At 43.4% G+C, this 20,418-nt stretch overlaps 1 protein-coding gene across 1 annotated transcript in view; it reads left to right on the top strand.

Moving 5' to 3' along the window:
* Window positions 1-707: 707 nt before the first annotated feature.
* The window catches only part of TRABD2B (TraB domain containing 2B), a 256,233-nt gene continuing 236,522 nt past the window's right edge, over window positions 708-20,418 (top strand). The window contains exons 1-2 of the mRNA XM_422458.8: window positions 708-849; window positions 1,167-1,727. Coding sequence (XP_422458.4) covers window positions 742-849; window positions 1,167-1,727 — 669 coding nt within the window. The 5' untranslated portion in view covers window positions 708-741. The remainder of the gene's footprint in view (window positions 850-1,166; window positions 1,728-20,418) is intronic.

The following is a 20,418-nucleotide window of genomic DNA, read 5'->3' as shown; positions in this document are numbered from 1 at the left end:
GGGACGGCGCACGGGACGCCGCCGCCCCTCAGTCAGCTGCGCTGGGGAGCTATCGCCCCCTGGCGGCGGCCCGGCCAAGCGGCGGCGGGAGGCGCGGGCGGGCCGGGGCGGCTGCGCGAAACTTTCCGCCGCAGCCCGAGTTTGGCCTCCCCGGCGCGGTGCGCGCCGCCGCCCCGCCGAGCAGCGTCCTCCGGTCCCGGGGCTCCGCGGGAGCTTCTCTTTGCCGCCGCTCTGAATTTTCTTTTCCTTTTTTTTTTCTTTCTTTTTTTCTTTTTTTTTAATTCCTCTTATTATTTTGGCTAATTCCCGCCTCCCCCGCCTCCCCTCCCAACCTCCTCCCGAACCGGCGGGGCGGGAAGGGAGCTTCTCCAGTCTGCAAAATCAAAGCATGGCGGAGGCTGGCGATGAGAACCGTCCTCCCCAAAGCATCCAGCGCCTCTGACAAGCCCGGAGCCAGAGGGGGTGGGGGTGGGAAGGGCGGGAGGGGGGAGAGCATGGGAGGGAGGGGGCGGCCAGTCCTTCCCCCTGCACTTGTCAGATGCAGATGGGACTGGCAAAGTTTGTTTGAATAAAAAAAAAAAAAAAGAAAGAAAAAAAGAAAAAGGCAACAAAAAAAAAAAAAAGAAAGAAAAGGGGGAAGAGCAGGAGGAGGGGGAGGGAAAAAAAAAAAAAAAAAAAAGATCCTAGAAATCCAAAAAGGCTCATCTGGGAAGGAGAGAGAGGAGAGCGAGAGGAAGCGGGATGCAACTCAACCTGACGCTGATCTGCTTCGTCTTCGGGGGGTTCCTGCCCGACGCCGCGGCCCGGCGGGAGCAGATGGACACGGGGCAGTGCGACCTGCCCCGCTCGGTGAGCCGGGCCGCGCGGAGCCGGGGGGAGGGGGGGCGGAGAGGGGCGCGGAGAGGCGCTGCCCCACGCGGCGCCGCGGACACGCGTGGCCCCGCAGGTGTGCGCGGGTGCTCCGTGCAAGGAGTGCGGTGTGCCGGTGGGGGGGGGGGGTGTGCGTGTGTGTATAGCGTGGGTACGGGGTGCTCGTGTTGCTCTGTGCGTGTGGGGCTGTGCTGGAGGGTCCCCCAGCGTTCCCTGCCACCCGTGGGTTGCTTGTTCTTGTTGCGCTGCCTCCTGACCCTCTGCCACTGACTGTCCTCTGCTTTCCTTCCCCCCAGCAAGGAGAGCTGAACTCCTTCCTCTGGACCATCCGCCGTGACCCCCCCGCCTATCTCTTCGGCACCATCCACGTGCCCTACACGCGGGTGTGGGACTTCATCCCCGACAACTCCAAGGCCGCTTTCCACGCCAGCTCCAGCGTCTACTTTGAGCTGGATCTCACCGACCCCTACACCATCTCGGGGCTGGCCAGCTGCCAGATGCTGCCCCACGGGGAGAACCTGCAGGACGTGCTGCCCCGCGAGCTCTACCGCCGCCTCAAACGCCACCTGGACTACATCAAGCTGATGCTGCCCCACTGGATGACCCCGGACCAGCGGGGCAAAGGGCTCTACGCTGACTACCTCTTCAACGCCATCGCCGGCAACTGGGAGCGCAAGAGGCCCGTCTGGGTGATGCTCATGGTGAACTCCTTGACAGAGACCGACATCCGCTCCCGAGGAGTGCCGGTGCTCGATCTCTACCTCGCCCAGGAGGCTGAGAGGATGAAGAAGACGACGGGCGCGGTGGAGAGGGTGGAGGAGCAGTGTCACCCGCTGAACGGGCTCAACTTCTCCCAGGTAAGGAGGCTCCTGGGCCTCGTGGCTTATCCCAGGATCCCCTCTTCCTATTTCAGTTGCTTTACTGAGGTGAACCTGAAACGTGTTGCGGTGTGGGCCTTTGCATTGGGCTGCTGGATCTCCATCGTGTTGCGTGCAAAGAGGCTGTGATGTGCACAGCGAGTGCTGTGCGTCTATCGTGTGTATTATTTATTGGAGAGGCAAATGTGCAGGGTGTGAATGTGTGTGTCTGCTGGCTTGTCACTTGCGAGGGCAGCTTCCACGCCTCTCCTCAGTTGGCGGAGTTGAGTAAAAAGTTCTTTTTTGTTGGTTTGTTTGTTTTTAAATAAAGCAGCTCTGCGGTGCTTGTCACGAAGGGGATAAAGCATGAACAATGGAAATAGAAATTCAGCAATTGCTCAAATAGATTTAAGTATGTGCAAACTGTTGGTCGTCTTTTAGTAGTTACTGCGGGTCAGAAGAAATGGGCGCACGTTGTCCTCGCGATCTGGGGGAAATTAAGTGCTCAGTCTGTATGGACTTGTTTTGTTTTAGAACAGGTAAAGGTCAGGAAAAAAAGAAAAGGATGTAGATTAAGAAGCAAAAAGTTATTGGTGTAACTGGACTCCAGAATTCTTTCAGTGGATTTAGCTTTAAACAACCAAATACTAAGCCGTGAGGTCTATTTCATTTCAGTGGATTAATCAGGAACACAGGCACAGCTATTGACTTTGCTTTGTGAAACTGTTTATACGAAATCAGATTTACGAGAAATTCAGGAAATGAATGTGTGTGGAAGAAAACAAATAATCCAGAGGAAATTTAAAATGGTGTCAGTTACGGTTACAGTATTTCATTTTTAACCTTCCTTTCAGCATTAATTTTAGATCAGCTCTTTCCAGCTGTATCTTACTGTCCTAGTTTGAGCAAAAGAATTCTTGGTGATGTGCGAGTAAGGATTAAAATCTCATCTTTGGTGTGATTAAATGTCCTTAGAGTGCCTTCTCCCCTGTAGTGGGGACTCTCTGAAGAGGGGCACGTCCAGCTTACACTTACATATGATTCATCTGATGTTCTCAGCTAGAAGACTAACTTTACCTGTGGACTGCATAGGAGAAGACTGGTTATGTACAGTTTTGGGGTAATTACAAGAAGAATAAAAAAATCTAAAAAACCCACTGAGTGTTTGCAATAGTTAGCTTGCATGCAAAGCAAGGAATTTGTTTTACTTGCTTCTATTTAAAAGGTGTAAGCACCTATCCTTGCTGCTGAACTCCTTCTTCAAGGTGAGGTAAAAATAATTAACCACTGCAAACATGCAGTAGCGTGTGGTTGTATAGGTCAGAAATGGAAGTCAGAATCAAGCACGTGAAAGTGCTTGGTTAAAGATGTACCTTTGGAAACCTCTTAGAAATGAATCATATTGCAGTGAGAGGGACAGGAAAAGGGAGAGAGTATCACACCCAGCTGCTGCTCTCACCACAACTTTATTTTACTCTCATTTTCTGTGTTTTAAGCAGAAGCAAAAGTTTCCCCTTCATTTTAGGAGACTAAAAAAGCACAGCCAAAGTATCAGTGCCACCAGCAAGTAAAGGGTAATTATCTATAGGAAAAAGTGTGAGTTGATAAAAAAAATTTGCATTGTAATTATTGCAGAGAATTGACACTGCTACTTCAACACATCGGCGTGCCGGGGGATTTTCCTAGACTGAGGCTTGTTCTGGGAACAAGGCCACCAGAGCACCACGAGACAAAATTAAGCAAAACTACCCAGTTATTTATTTTTCTCGCTTCCTCGAGATTTCATGCATCCTGACACCTGGCTGCTTGGTTAACAATGGTAATTTGTAAAGTTATCACACTGTCTGGCAGTCCTACTGCTCGGTGTATTACTGTGCTAATTTAGTGGAGTGGATTGCTATTGCTAGGTTTCACCTCCTAATTCCAGGTCTTAGAGCCTTCCTTAAGCAACACGTAATTAAAACACACTAAAATGGAAATCAGAAATTGAGCAGCTTTTGTCTTGTAGGGTGTTTGCACAGTTTGATGGGAACAGCTGTGATAAATTACGGCCCTGAATCTGCTGAGGGCATCAGCAGTTTTTACCTGTCTTCAGCATTACTATTGCAGGAATACTGCTCGTAATTCCAGCATTTAGAGTTCAGGCTTTAAAATGGAGCCTTGCTGAATCGTGTCAGTGCTTTTGTTCCTCCCGTCCCCAAAGTCCAGTATTTTTGCCCTTAACAAATTAAAGAAGAAAAAGGCTTTTTTACTTCTCCCCCTCAAAGGCAGCTTTGTGCTACTGCAAATATTTAATCTGACTGCACGCACCGAATCTGTTAATCTGATACTGCGAGGAGGAGGAAATCTAGGAGTGGTCCCGGTGTGGTACTTGGTTTTGATCTGCTCTGAAGGAAAGCGGATACACTTTGCATTTTTGACCAGGAACGATCTTTGAAACGTTCTGTGTGTCGCTTTGAAATGTTGATTGTCTTAACCGGATGAAAAGATTAAGGTGGCTGATATAATTGGCTGCTTCCTGGAGAGCTAGCTCTTGCAGGTAAGAGCACAACGCATTGTTTTTTATTGTAAGCCCCCAAACTTTGTAGTTTGGGATTTTGTACCCCACCCTGGAGTTTTTGCTCAGAGTTTTGAGCTGCTTTCCCAAAAGCGCATCGCTCCTGTTGCTGTGCTTTCCCACTGCACGTTGGGAATGCAGTGGGACGCTCACACTCCTGGAGCATCTTTGCTCTTCCCCTGTGGCTCTGCAGCTGCTGGTGGCACAAATCTGGGTGCTGTACAGCTGGTGGCAAGGCTTCCAAATCATGGCAAAGAGCTCAGCTGGGAGCCTGACAACAGGAGAATTGCAGTCAGATGTAGGTCAGATTGAAATGTCACCGCTTCTTGGTAGAAGTAGTTTCAGGGTTACATTGACGGCAAGATAGAAAAAGTTAACACAGAAAGAAGCAGCAGACAACTTTTCTATCTGACAACACAGTTACTTATTTACAGTGCAAAAAGTGGCCCAGGACTGAGAAAAGCTGATGGCAAGGCAGGTGGAGTTCATTCAGGGCCTTGTCTTTGTGGGATCCTGGGCAGAGGCACTGCAGTCAGCACAGGATGGGCCAGGTGGGCTTTGAGGGCTGGGCTAGGAGATGCTCCAGATTCCTCCTCCTCTTTCAGACCCTCGCACAGGTCTGTGGTGAAAAAAAATCTCCTCACGCTGATGTGTACTGCTGTTTGAGTGAGGAGGATGCTAAAGGCAGCGGGTCTGTGTGTCCTCTGACAGTCCTTCCCTTGCAGAGGGCAAGCGGAGGGCTGTGGGCTGCAGGGACGGCTCATCACCCTCATCACCCAGGTGCTGCATGTCCTTGGCTGGCAGCTGCTGTGTGTCCTCAGCTGACATCTCATCCCCACTGAGAGTCAAACTGCTCTGCCCCGGGGAACTGGCTCTGGTAGCTGGAGCTCCAAGCCTACCCTACAGCAGGATCCTCAGCTGAGAAGTTGTGGATGTTCCTTCCTCAGAGTTAAAAATAAAATCTTTCTCCCACTCTGTTGCAAGTTCTCACTGCAGGGAGAGTCTGCAGGCAGTTAGTGCCGGATGCCTTTAATCCCAGGGTGTGTAAGGGGTATTTTGTGTAGGGTCTGACTATCCTGATGGATCTGTCAGGGAACTGTTAGGCCAGAGGGGAGCCGTGAGCAGCCCCTTTTTCTTCCTTCTCTAGTCGGGTTTTCTGAGTTATTCTCTGGCCGCTATCATTTCAAACTGCAGGGGGAGATGTTAAATATCAAACTGGTGTTGATTGGATCAGAGACAGCCTCAAAGAAAGAAATCTTAGACTGTGCCAGATTAAACTTCACACTTCACCATTCTCCCCCTTTCATTTCTTTACCGCCTCATTCTCTGCACAAATAAACCCTGTCTCCCTACTTTCTAGCAATGAGACAGCATTCACGGGGTAGAAATTACTTTGTTAACAAAATCAGTCTTCATTTCCCAGGTCCTGCTGTTCCATCAAACCCTGGGACATGGCAGCTTTGATTACTCTAGTGATAGGATTAGAGGAGGAACAAGTGCTGTTTAATAAAAGGCCGATGGGTGGTCCATCAAGTTTGGTCACTGACAGATCTGCAGTCTTGAAGCTGGACCTTCAGTGGCAAAGCAGCATGGCACAGTGATACATAGGCAGGGCCACAGCTTGTGGACCTGCTATTCCATCTCCCCTGCTCCCTTAAAAAAAATTAAACATTTCAGTAATCCCAAAGCAGAGATTCTCTGAGCTGATAGGAACTGGCACAACTGACTTCAAGGGAAATTCGCCTGTTCGTATGAATGAAAGATCCAGGCTCCAAGTTTTCCAAACCAGATTAAAGGGCTCAGTTTCAAAGCTTGTTGACTTTTGACAGTCTGTGTAATGTGTTTGAGGGAATAATTTTTATTTTTTTTATTTTTTAGGGGAAAAGTGGTCTTTGCCTAGTAGAAATCGTGCCTTTTGCTTTTAAAAAATTTCAGGCTTCATTAGAATCATCAAAAATAGGTTATTATCATCTGATTAGGTTGCTGCGTATTGTCAGAAGAGATGGTGTTAAGGGTTTGCTTATATATGTGTGCACGTAGTTTTTAGCTTGCTGGCTTCAATCAAACTATCACCTCCCACCCCAACCTCGACGTAAAAAAGAATTCCCCACTTAAGTTATCCGTGGAGCAGAAATTCATACAGCAGAAATAGAAATCCTTCCATTAGCTCCCTCTGAGTGCTGACGGAGCAGCTTTACATCTGTGCCAGGGAACTGCTGAGGGTGAAACTGTGCAGGTATTAAAACTACAGTAGTTGCAGTAACACCTGAAGGGATCAGTGGCTGGTGTTTTATAGGTATAACTAACTGTACGTGCTGCTCTGTGCAGCCACTGTATGCTTCTTCACCATAGCTCACTTGAAAGGCTCACCCTGGACTTTGATGCCTGTTAAGAAAATAGCCAGTCAGTTAATGACGGCTCGAGGGGCAGCTGGCAATTCATCTGCTGTGTTTATAGTGTGTGTAGCTGCTAGTGGTGGATATGGAACAGGTGAGATGTGAGCCCCTCCTTTCCCTCCGATCCTTCACACCTCCCTTGGTAAGATCCAAGCCTGAGACAGTGGTACCTGTCTCCCATGAGCAGACCTGGGCACGTTTTGCTCCCCAGTGGAGATTCACTCCCCAGCTCTGCTAAGAGAGGAGGAGAAGAGGATAGATGGCCCAAATCCGTCTCTGTCTTCAAGCACTATGGCTGCTTTCAAATCCATATGAGATCTTCCCTGGAACATTTTCCCACCTTCAAACTGTCCCCCAGTAATTACAGAATATGCTGCTCTTCAGAAGATGACAATCCCCCCAGAATGATTTTCTCTTTGTTTGTTGCCTTCTTTTGGTTTCTGATGCTCTTGCAAGAGCAGTCAGGATCCTGCAGTGGGCCTCGAGTGCTTTACTTTATAAACAGAACGAACCATTGACCTTAAAAACCTCAACTTGAAGTATAGTGCAACCTACAGTCCTCAGAAAGTCTTTAACAGCCTCCCCTCAGCTCCCTGGTGAGTAGCAATCCACGTTATAAAGCCAGCCCACATCATTCAGGCTAGTCAGAGGTTCCTGTATTGAAAAGGCCAGAAAGGATCTTAAGCAAGGGCACTCATTCACCTTGCTCTCCTGCAGAGACAGAGATCAGTGGCAGGGCTCCTGGCAAAGCGTATTTGGGAACTTCAGAGGGACATGCTGTAAAATAAAAGGTTTCTCTGGAGCTGTGCCTTATGGTGAAAAAACATTAATCTCTTCCCTGTCATTAGGAGTTGATGGGACAGGTAAAAAGCAGAAGGAATCAGAAAGTTACTGCTTGAACCATATTAAATTGATGTGATTTCTTTCATCTTTCTGTTCTACTAAAGGAGTTCCCTGCGTGCTTGGATGTCTTCCTCAGAGCACACACCATTTAGGACAGTACAAAACATTAGTTTTTCAGCAAGGATGAGTGTTTGGGAACTTTGTTCTTTAACTTTCAAGAGTCAGCGTTAGAGGAGCTTCTTCTGCAGGGACACGTATCTGCCTCATGCCCACAAACTTTCCCAAATTCCTGTTTCAAGCCAGTAAACAATTCAGATCCTAGATGCTGCTAGACTGAAAATCCACAGAAAGCACTGTGGAGTAGCCACAAAGCTTCAGTATCTGTCTAAACCTCGTGAAGTCTTTATGGGTGCGAGTCTGAGCTATTTTTCTGCACATTGCAACTATTGATATTCTTTCTTTAATCCACACAGGGTTATGGGTTTCAGCTTGCTTGAAACATCAGAAGTTAAACTCGTGCTTACAGAGCTTTAAATTGCAGATATTGCTGTTAGAGCTTAACATCCTGGTTCTTGGACTGGAAGTGGAACAAAGCTGTATACATACCCTTTGCAGACCAGGAACAGATAAGCAATTAAAATGCACGAGTGGCTGTACCCACGACAAAAACAAGTAATTATGGCATCTTGTTCATCCCCGTGGACTTACTTTCTCTAGTGTTTAAGAGCACATGTGCCTTACGTTACTGTTATTGTTTGTTGGATCTAGTTGTCATTTAAATGCGTAGAGAATTAGAAGTGACATGGTTAATACCTGTGTCAGAAGCTTGAGCAAGAATTAGCACAGATGACTGCTACTTTTATCACCGGCTGTTCCAGCAGCAGTGCTTGCCATTTGGGTTTTGAATTTGTAGAGCTTCTACCGCAAGTCATTTCAGGACTTCTAGCACAATATAAATGAAAGTTGCTAAAAACTGTAAATTAAAACCATGTGTGCAGCATCTTAGGATGGATGTTGTGCGACTTGAGGAGGCTCATTAGCAAAAGTATTTTTAGTTTGAATAAGATCAAAGACCCTAGATTTTCCACTCTAAGGGTCACTTGACATAGACCTAGACACTCCATTTCTCATTGTATGTAGAATCCCATTGGGCACTTGTGCCTGAAGAAATCATCATCCCTGAAATATCGTAATTACTTTTGTTATCAGTGAATCACTGCTGATCACCTCTGTCCAGACACTGAAACAACACTGACAGCTGAAGAGTCTTGCAGATGTCAAAAGGGAGTTTTATTATTGGCTTCTTCAGAATTAGGATTGCAGGAATGTTATATGTGAAAGACCACTTAGTGTGAACCAAAACCTGTATGTTGTATGCATTCCAGAGTGTCCCTTGAAGCCAGTGGTAACACCGAACCATTCCCAGAAGCAAAATGTTCTGATTTCTTCTTTTCCTAGGCTCTGTTAACATAGAAGTTACGAAGCCTTTCAGATGAGTTCCAGTCCAGAGGTTCTTCATGCTCGAGTATCCCTGCAGAATCTGAGTCCATTGCGATGCTGGTTCAGGCTGCTGAATGCTATTCAGAAAAGTTAGTGTAACAACACAGTTAAGGGAGTAACACTGAATGCTTTATGTTTTCCCCAGGTTCATCAAACTTGTTTCTTCTGCCCTGTTCTTGTGTTAGGGTACCCACTGGGAGACACAAATATCCCCAGTTCAGAAAACAGAGAAGGAGCTGCCTGTGTAGAGAAAGGCAAAATTCATCAAGCCCGCTTCCTGAGCCAAGGAATGAGAAAAAGGAAACAGAAACCTTCAAGTTATTTTCAAACCTCTTTCCATTTTAATAAAAGTCAACTTATGAGGAACACAGGGAAAATATTTCTTTAAAGTAGGAGATTCTATGTCTTGAAAGTGCCCCCTCAGTATTTTAGAGACTGTATTAAATCCAAGGTCTCCATTAGGCTCCCTCACTTTTGTTAACAGTCACAATGAAGACTGATTATTCTCTGTACACTTTCTGCCACCACACAAATTTTGCTTTCCTTTGATTTCTTGCAGGCTTTTCCTATTACAGGTGACAGCATAATAGTGATGGGGAATATTTATTTAAATGTGAGACAAAATGCTCACAGTATGAGAGTTTGCAGAGTCAGCAGAGGGGGAGAGGGCAAAAGGGTGATTTGAGAAACATGCCCAACTTTTTGAAGGTCTTCGTATTTCTGCCATGGAATTGATTCAGTTTTAGAAATAATCATTGAGATTAATGTTATTCCAGCAGTGAGCTGTGATGAGATGCATCCCAATGTGTCCCATTGGCTCTGTAGGACTGGTAAACTCATCATAGCACTGTTAATTGCAAAAGAGCTGGCACTTAGAGCATGTAAAGAGCTGGTTCTGACATGGAAAAGACCACTGGGATCCAACTGGGATGCTAACTTGTCGTTTGTTTTCAAACTCAGGTGATGTTTTGTTTTTAGGACGTCACATGAAGAAGAGGGAGCAAGTATGCTAAAGAGTTGCAAAATGTTTCTATGAGAGTTAGCTGTAGAGAAAGCCTTTCTTCCTCATGATGACTTTCTTTCCTGATTAATACAGGAAAAAGTAAGAATGGACATCTTAAAAATTCTCATTATTTGTTTACTGAAGAAAATAACTTATTAAGGCATAAAATCAAACAGTACCAAGTTATGGCCAAACTAGTTCTAATGTGTCTAGGTTTTCAAACACCAGGATGCTCTGTTGGCTGACAGCTGCAAGCAAACCGTATTTCAGTTCCTCCGTCATTTCTCCATTTCCATCTCCAGAACACCACAAAGGTATTTTCTTTGCTTAAGGCTCAGAACATCAAGCCATGAAACCAGGTTATGCCATCCTGAAATAATGCTGTCCTTTTGGTAGTGAGGTGAAGTTCAGAGGGTCAAAGCAGCAGGCATTTGCAGGCGTGAGACAGTATTCGACTTTATGGAGTGGCTTGTGGCTGTATGCAGGCTTGTGCTGACTAGCTTTTTACTCAGCTAATTGTGCGAGACCAAGGAGGATTTTCTTTATGAACTCAAGTGGCTTGGCTGTGAAATGAGACATACTGTACGTTATATAATTCAGCTCACTTTCAAAGGCATTTTTGTTGAAGCTGGGTATCCAGAGAGACCTGAGTCTTCAGCATGTATGTATCTGAAACACACTTCTGAAATTTAATAATTTAAAGTCAGCCTTTACACTGGTTCATGTTCCAGTAATGGAATAGTACTTGCTTTAGCAAAGACTCTATTTATATCTTCATGCATAAAGGATTTTTTTTTTTCTGATTTCCCCCCCTCCTTGCGTTGAGCACTTGCTGTGTGTTAACTGTGACGGGCCATCTTTGCAAGGGACTTAGCATGTAACTTCTTCAGCAAATTATGGATCTGAAGTTAAAGGAAGTATAGTTTGGTGCTGAGTTCAGTACTTGATGTATATTCTCACATCTTCTGAAGTATGAGTAGCTGAGAACTGCTTGTAATACCGTTCTGTGTTTTGGGAAGTACAAAGAGCTGTAATCTCCTAGAAGGTGTCATATTTTGGCATATTTTGGATTTTGTCATTACTGACAAAGAGATCTCAGTGGAAGATATTTGTAGGAATGCAAAACACAATCACCAAAACCCACACAAGATCTCTTATCAGGCTCTCTCTAAAGCTGTTGCAGATTCATTTGAATTACACTGGAAAGATTTATCTCTTATTAATGGAGCGCTCTTCATTTTTTAAAATTGAGTTGTGCAACACATCAAGTAACAATGTCATAACACATCATAAATCAGTTTGTTCACTGAAGGATTCTAGATGAGTTAATCTAACATCCTGGACATAGTTCATGAGCGGTTAATTTTAGCAGTTCTCTTTGATACGTATCAGTTAAAGCAAAGCAACTCCAGCCATTATGGAGAGAGTCAAAACTGGTTAACGGCAAAGCAAGTACGGACAAAGATTGTTCAGAGATAAAGCCTGTGGCAGATCGTTCAAGTGATTTGTGCTTTTTATAGAACAATCGTAGCTTTAATACCAGCAGTGCAGACACTCTGGGACAAAGAGAAAACACACACACACCAAACCACAGAAGAAAACCACACACACCACTTGGTAGTCACATCTAACAAGAAAGTCAAGCTAAAGTTCACCAGCCCTGACGTAGTTCCCAAAGAACTCCGTGGCAGGCAATGGGATGGGAAGAAGTACCCTAAAAAAGGCATTCAGGAATTATTCCCATTGTTGGTGGAAGAAATTGAGAACGTTTGATTTGAAACACGAAGTTATCCAGCTGCCTGCCAAATGTCATTTATCTCAAGGTCATACAATATAAATAACAGCAAGGGTTAGCTCTAAAGCGGGGGAGCAGGAGGTAGCTAAACAAAAATAGAGGACGGGATTCCTCTCTCTTTCCTGTGGATGTTCTGTGTGCTACTGAGGATGTTTTAAGGCTTGGCATCTGTAACAAGTCTAACATAAAAAGAGCAGAAAAACATACCGAGAGCAGGGAGTGTAGGGGAATGTAGCCTTGTGGAAGGGATCGTGGTTTGAGACCAAGCCACTAAACTGTCCCGCGTTTCTGCAAGAATTAGTCTGGGGTTATAATTAAAAAGAAAAGGTCACCTAGGAAAAAGTTCCTCTTGGAAGTTTAAGCCTGAAAACATTGATTCCTGTTATACAGCAGGGACAGCCAGTGTTTATTTTCTGTTTAGATTGGTTGATGGTGTGCATTTTCCTGTTCTTCCAGCACACCAAATCAGCAGAGCTTTCTTACGGTTTTTAAAAGAAAAACAAGCTTAACAACTGCCATGTCTTATATTCCGGCATCCTTACCAGACAAGGAAGGAAAGGATGTGCTTTCAAACTGAAAGCGTTGTTCTTCAGTTATCCCTTGCCTTGTTCAGCCAGCACTGGCAGAGATCACTACATAGAGTTCCCTTCCTCTGTGTGGTTGGAGCTCTGGTTTCTTCAGAATAGAAAGAAAGCAAGCTGGGTTTTGGATGAGATTTATAAAAACTTACTTCAGCAGCATCCAGGAACCCTAATCTATAATATATACATATAGGACAACTTAATATCTATATGCCTTACGTAAGTAGTTGGAAACAGTCATGACCTTAGAGGCTGAAACTTCCCATTATTATTATGTCTTGGGCTAAGACAGTGGTTTTTCCATCTATAAATTTCTTTTATCCCTTTCAACTTATTTAATTCTCTTAGAAAAAGAAATACTTGTATGTGGTGAGACCAGAGTCAATGAAATGTTGATGTGAAGGGGCCACCTACAGAATTACTGTCTCCAGAGCCGCATAGTTCTTCAGGCAAGAGATTTTGGGATACATGTACATCTCCTGACAAACAAACCAGCTCCACCTATCTTTACAACTCATTTTAATTCCTTCAAAGACACGTTTTCTCAAATCCAAATGCTTTTTAACAATGGCAGACATCACAGAATAGCATCATTAGCAATGAACCAAGGACGTTTGTGTTGCAACAACTTTTGTTGAAGGATTATTGTGTTGAAAATCCCTAGATTTTGGCACAAGCTGGAGAACTCAGCAGTTCCACTTTGCATGTTCTGCCATCGTTCAACAAGAGGACTTTGTTGCTAGACATCGCAGTAGGGCAGCCAGTTGGCTTCTCCCAATCTCCTTAGGTTTCCAGATGTCATAACAACATGAGAGAGAGTGACTTAGCCATCTTCCATTTGTTTACGCTGGAGCTGCTAGTCAGAGACCAAGCCACAACGCTGCACAGCTTTTCAAAAAGGACTTAATAGGTCTCTCTGTAAACAGATCTAAATATTTGCTCCAGTGACATTTATCGCATCACACGTCTGGCGCGAGTGTTTAGTCCTTGTTTTGCTTGCATGTTTGGATTCTCTTATAAACATTAATGAAGTGCTGGAATACAAATGAATGATCCCCCCTTTTCTTCCCACCGTGGAGGGGAGGGGAATGGAAGGGCACAAAGTAATAATAGTTCAACCTTTAACCCATAATTGTTCAGTACATTTTGATGACAGCTCTTGTTCTCACGTGCTTTAAAAGACTTTATTCAACATGTACATCCATGCAGAAGCCATCACACCTTTCTTCAAAGGCAGCTGCGACTGGGGTAGGAGACAGTGCTCAGCAAAGTGTCATCTGATGTTTGGCTGGCCATAACAAGTTGCAGTGGTGCTGTGTTGCCAGCATGCAGCGTTGTGCCCCGTCTACAAGGAATTTAGTAGGAGATATATTTAATGCATTCTGTCCTTGGCATCTGCTTTGGGCTATTGTCCGGCCTGAGTAATGGACCTGAAATACCTCAGGGTTCGTCTACCTCTTGCTGGAGAGATGAGGTCACTCAGTAGGTATTTTGCAATTGCTTACAGCATGTATATGACTGCAGACAACATGCTTGCCTGTAGTCTGTTCCATTCTCTCAATGCCCTTATGCAGAACATAGGCCCTAGAAAGCAGGCAGCATGGTCTGTCTTTTGATCTCCTCATTAAAGGAGTTGAGGGGGAGCATGGGTAAGGATACAGTGGCCAAATCTTACTTTCTTTGTGGTTACCGCAGGGGCAATCTTTAGGTTATTTTCCTATTGCCTAGGGTATGAGGCCATAAACAAGATGTGTTAGGTACCTGTTTTCTGATTGTAAGAGGAGTGAATTTGTGAAGCATATCAAGTCTTTGTCTCTCAACCTGCTCTGTACTGAGGAAGTACTGAGTATCTCATTCCTGTGTGGAAGCAGTTACAGTACTTCTCCTTCTCTCTGTGCAGTTCAAAATGTCATAGTATCTTCTGTACATAATGAATTGTCTTCACCTCCTGCCATATTGGACAGTACTTTGCTCAGGACCTTACTGAGCATCTTTAGTTTCCACAGCTGTACTTGTAGGAGTGGTGGTTTGGCATTTCTGGAAGCCAGTAGGAAAAGAAGAGAGCCAGGAGAATTTCTCCAGAAACTCCCTCAACACATGCAAGTTAGCTTTCAGTCCTTTGTTAAGAGCAAAACTGCTGCATTTATGCTGTGAGACATAAAAGAAGTAATAAATGCCTAGGAAGTAATCAAAAGTTCATTCTTTAGATGATGTTTAAGAAAAACATCGTGCTGTACAAAACATCTGCGGGCTGGTTGTCTATGAGAGTACTAAGTGCAAAGGATTTCTTTCCCGATAATCAGGTTTTAAGAGGTCAAGATTAATACCCAAGAGCAAAAGCAAAAAGAAAAGTGTATGTTTCCTCCAAATAAGTGATTAGGTATAAAATGGGTTAAAAATGATACTGCCTTTGGTTCAGCTTGTGTATGAAAGTATTCAATTTGCGTATCCTTGTGTACTATTAGAACATGCCTGTCAACTCCATTAATTATCAAATTGCTTATTTGTCATACACATTCCTTGACTGAATCCTTATCAGCTTTTCCTCTTGTAACAGTATTTGTTTATGTGAACCAGAACTTTCAATCCTAAGGAATCTGAAATGTCTCTCAGAAGAATTTCTTCATCTGTGCTTACAGGGACTTAGACTAATTGTTATTGAGAGGATGCTCTGGGATGCTTTTCTGGTGGGTAGTTTGAGAGTAGCAAACTTGTCTGCAGAGGTGCTCCTTTGTCACTTCTGTCCATGTTGATAGTTAAAATAGAGGATAGTGATCTTTACAGTTCTCAGCAGCTGTGAAGTACACATTGGAAAAAGGGAAAGATGGAGATATGGACAGAAGAAAGAATTTGCTGACATTTTTGTTGTCTTCTGCCTGATGTGCCAGCACTAATGGGGACTTTCTTTTTTTGCTGATTGGTAGTCCAGTGCGTTCCAGGGTCCCCATCACTCAAGCATTTTGCCTTTCTCTCATTTGCTGGAACACAAACATGGAAGTATATTTGGAACTCATTGGAGCTTTAAAAAAAATTAAAAAAAAATAAGGGAAGCTGCCAGATCAGAATCTACTACACAACATATGGTTATAGGGTTATGGTCTTCTGCCATGCTGGCTTTAGCAGGACTCCAGTATGAAATGGAGTAAGTGCCTTCCAAGACCTATTATCATTCATTGTGCTTATCAAAACAGTAAAAATACTGTTTTTATTTTGACAAACATTCCTTTCCTCTTATCTGAAGCCTTTTGACTTCCCCACTGCAATTGGGATCGATGGAAGAGTATGCCCTTGGTCTTGCTTATCTAGTTCTCTTTATGGGAACTCATCTGCCTTGGAGCTGGCCGGATTCCTCCACCAGTTTCACAAGCATCCCCAAACAGAACTCTCTCTGTAAGGAGAGAGATCTGTAAATCATGGCACTCTGTGAAGAGTCTGTGTAGAAGATGTTGTCCAAGTGTATGACAGAGGAGGAAGGGTGGTATTTTAAGCTAGTTTGGGTAGCCTCAACTTGCCCAAATGTGGGCGGTGCCATCAGTAATGGTACAGAGAGTCCAAGAAAATTCAACGTGAAGTATGTAAAAATGTTGTGGCAGGAACTGAAGTCTTTCTTGGTGAGCTCTGAAAAATCAGCAGCCAAAGCAGCTATATGTCCACCACTTTTTTCTTCTCCTGCTTGTGTATGTAGGATATGCCTCACATGATTCATGAGTGCAGATTCATGTTAGGCTACGTAGATCCTATGGGATCTATGAGCAGTACTCCAGGCTTACAAAGGCTGTGCTTGCATGCTGGATGGCTTAGCAGGAGGCAGGTCTTGTCTGGGGCCTCAAACACAATCAGTGTGGTCCTTTGTGTGCATGCAAGATGGGCAAGATATTAGAGCTATTTATTTTTGGAAAATGCTTTCCATAGACAGAAACAATGCTCACATAATTATCTGTTTTTTGAGGGAAAAAAAAAAAAAGTTCCTTCACATATCTCAGATTCAAACTTTAAGTGTAGCTAGAAAAACCCAAGAGTCTCGTCAGCAGAACAAAGGCCTCATGGCTGACCCACATGGACATTCTTGTGCTGTTAGTTCACAACTACACAGCCAAGATAGAAAAGACTGAATTCTCAGCTTTTATCTTTTGGTAGAATGTTGTTCCCTGCTGAGTTGTGGAAGGCAACAGAGAAGTGGAAGTCTCCTAGCTGCTTTGGATGAGAAAGCCCTTGGGCTTTTCTTTAATTGGAGCTCTCTAACACCCCATCAGGATACCCGAGTAACCTATGTTGTTTGAGGTAGGGTGACTTTAACTTTATAGTGTGTGTACTCTGCTGACTTTGATAGAGTTACAGTGCTTTACATCTTACGAGTTGTTCTTGCTCATAGGAGATTTAATGTGTATTTTTCATCTGATTTCAAGTGGGTCAGATTACTCCATAACTTTTAGAAGCATCATATGTTGTGACCACTCATTGTTCCTGAAGTAGTTTTGGATGAAAATAGGAGGCAGGACGTAGCAGTTTCACCACAGCATCTGATCAGGGAGGTCTCTCCTTGGCTGTCTTAACTAAGAGTTCATTTCAGATATAAAAATCTCATGTATGGAAGCCACATAGACAAAAATATAATTACAGATGTTGTATCTCTTGCAGCTTCAGGGCCTCATTGTTGTAGTTTGGATGGACAGAAAGCTTTTTGTTTCTTTTTAAGAGAGATTGAATTGGTGGTTGTAGTGGACTTTCAGTCCCTCATCTCTCTTTCCCCAAAATGTCTCCTTTCCATCACTAAGGAGATTAGCTGGTTGTGTGCTTGGTTCAGTTTTTGAGGCAAAAGTTTATCCTTCTGCTGCCATTCCTATTGGCCTTTGCTGATTGGTTTTAAAGACATTTCTGTGTCTGTTCTCTGTTCTGTTTCAGCTACAGGTAGTTTTATTTGTCTGGTAAGTGCAGAATAAAATTTAAAAGATTCAGTCAGTGAAAGTCCATACTGGCAAATTCCTGGGACACTGTGACTACTGGGACAATGACGTTTCCCTGACATAGGGTCTGTTTCCTGTATTTCAACAGCGAACTAGCTCCTAATCACTTGCTTTGTGCAGAAAGCATTCACTGTATGCTTTGTTGCTGCCCAAATGCAGATGTAGGTTTCGGATTATGAGATTTCAGGTTCTTTGTATCAGCATGGGTTTTAATGCTCTTGGTGACACAGCCAAAAAGTGTTGTTAAGATAAAATTCAAAATTCATCTCTGAAGCACCTCTCTGTAGTGTTGCCTCATGCATTCTCGACTAGCAACGTATTCCTTTGTCTAACTGACTTCCAGTGTTGGAACTATTTCCTAGCATATTTAAGGTTTTTCTTTACTACTTCCAGATGTAGTTCCTTGTTTTACCGTTCCTTGACTTTGTAAATATATTTTCTCTGGAGTTAGTACCTATCAGTTATTTGGATAGAGCTGTAATGATGCACAAGTTCATGGTCTGTCTCTATTAGAAGACATTTTTAAAGATTTCTTTTTTTTTACAACCACAGACAAACAAATGGGCTTCTGCACATATTGAATTTCAGCTTTGTCCTGTTTGTTAACCAGCATTCCCACCCCTCCTGGGACAGTTCCTAGAGACACCTCGTGGCTGTCAGGAGTTCTACAGTGTGCATCACAGTCACATCAGATTGTTTTATACTGAGCCTTCACATGCAGAAGTTTTTAGAAGAGTTATGAGAGAGACTGTCAACTTGCTGTTTAGAAACTAGAAATGTTTTAAGTTGTATTTTGATGGAAACAAATAAGCAAATATGTTCTAAAGTAGAGTTAGACCCCTATCACCACCCAAAATAATGCAAGCATATTGTTTGTCTGAGTGTAATTAGAACTGTCAAGGGAGGTTTTCTATTTAAAGCTAAAAAAAAATTGTATTTAATTTCAAAATTTCCATATCCCACTTTATCTTCCCACTTTGCCCGTTCTGTACAAGTAAAGCAGACGGCTCAGACTGCATGAATGCAATTTGTTGGTGGGATTCTTAGCTTTCCAGTGGAAAGCCGCACTAGTCAGTGGAAGCAAAAAACCAAGCCCCATTCCCTTCAAACACACAAGCCAGGATTGAATTAGAGAGTAAGCTTTACGCAAGAGAAATCCAGACTGACTTCTTTGGATTTCAGGTCATCCATTAAAGTAGATAATTTAAACAAGAGAGTCTTGGTGAGATAGCTCACCAGGCAATAAGTCTTTCAAATGTTAAGTGAGCAAGACTTTGTATCCACTATCTCCCTGACTTGGCAAAGTATACAGCTTTTTCTCTGTTTGATAGAAGCTCTTCCATGAAAGTGGTGCTTTCAAGAACAGAAGCCCTTAGAGGAATAAAGTGTATAGTGGTTTTACTGGTTGTAATTGCTCTAGATTTGGCTTAATAGAGGCTTTGTGATTTTATTGGTCTTCTGTCTTTAGATGTAATTATTCAAAATCACATCATAATCAAATCACAACTGCAAGTATATGTAAGTAGAGAGAACAAGTAGGGAAGCAGAAATAGTCATGAACTGTTCGTCATTTCTATTACTTCTCCTTTTCTTATTGAAAATGGAATTGTGCAAAATGCTGGACACCGTCCTTCTGTAACAAAAGAGAATGAAATCCTTCATGTTCTTTGCACAAGGCAGGCAGATGATTTTCCTGGAGAAATAGTCAAAAAGTCCAGAGATTTCCTCAACATTCAGTGGTTTGTTCCTATTCCCAACTGAAGAGGGAAGGCAATAACAAGGTTTAGAGGTATGGAAGGTATGAATTCAGAGCATTTTCCTCATAACAGTCAGTCAAGAAGAAAATGTGCCTGTCTACCCTTCCCATCGCTAGAGCATCTCGGTGGAGTAGGAGACAGAAGATGACAACTTCAGGTCAGTAGTAGGACTTTGTATTTCTGTTGCCTTAATCAGAACTTAAGACCACCTAATTGACTAGAGCTAGGTATGTGTATTGAGTGTCATGCTTGAGCAGAAACTGTATCCGTATCTAAGGATACTTCTGCTCATCTTCTCTAAAAGCCCATGCAGACATCTTGCATTGGGATGGAGCTGCAGCTCATACTTCTTTCTGTTCTATGAAAAGCATACAGTATGTAAGGTAGCGTTAAGATCTTCCAAGCATTAAACCTTAGGAAAAAAAAAAAAGTCACCATGTTTACTTCAACTTTCCCTTTCTGAATTGCTTTGACAGCCCTGTGCTTTTCTTACTCATTTTGGGGAATATCCAGTCTGCCATTGGAATTATTTGATTTGTACCGAAAGAAAGAAGGGCCTGTTTCCCTCCAAATTCCATATATTGTGTTGCTAGAGCTTTTCATGTTCCATAAACAATGCTCTCTTTTTCTGACCCTCTCCCCCTCCTGTTACAGCCTGACTTTCTATAATTTTCTTGACATGGACAACTCAGCATTTTTGTGGAAAGCTATGACTGATTTTCTGCAGCTTTACAAACAGGAGCTTGCTAGTGATTTCAAGAGGATCAGGTAGTTTGATCCAAGTGAGGTTGCATAGAGACTTTGGAACTTTAGACATATCTCAGCAACGCATCAGGTTGTGAATGATTGTTTTCCCATAAAACATTCACAGTCTCCCACTGGCAAGTCTCCTCTCATAACTAAGGAGATATTTGGAAAACGTTGGTATTTTTAAATGTCTTCTTAATCCCTTCAGATCTCTATCCATATACAAGTTCGTAGCTTCATTTTTCCACACACCACTTTTTTCTTTTTCTTTTTTTTAGTTAATAATTCAGTTATGATTCAAGTGAAATCCCAGGAGGCACTCAGAGTTGCAGGAGTTCTGGAGTTCAAGTTCATTTCAAGCATCCTATGAATCTTTTAATATTTCAGTGGCGTTTCACCGTCTGTCTTTCTTTGGTTACTTATGAAGTTGGATCCCAGGAGGAAAATCACAGCTTAGATGAGTAGCTGTGGTAGATATTGCAAAAGCAGTAGTGCTTCTGTAGCTCTGCAGTGGCTTGATCCTTCAATATTTTGTTTTCTTTATTCAG

The sequence above is a fragment of the Gallus gallus genome, chromosome 8 (assembly GCF_016699485.2).
Source record: "Gallus gallus isolate bGalGal1 chromosome 8, bGalGal1.mat.broiler.GRCg7b, whole genome shotgun sequence".
NCBI classification, from domain to species: domain Eukaryota; kingdom Metazoa; phylum Chordata; class Aves; order Galliformes; family Phasianidae; genus Gallus; species Gallus gallus.
This window is presented reverse-complemented; position numbering and strand designations above follow the sequence as displayed.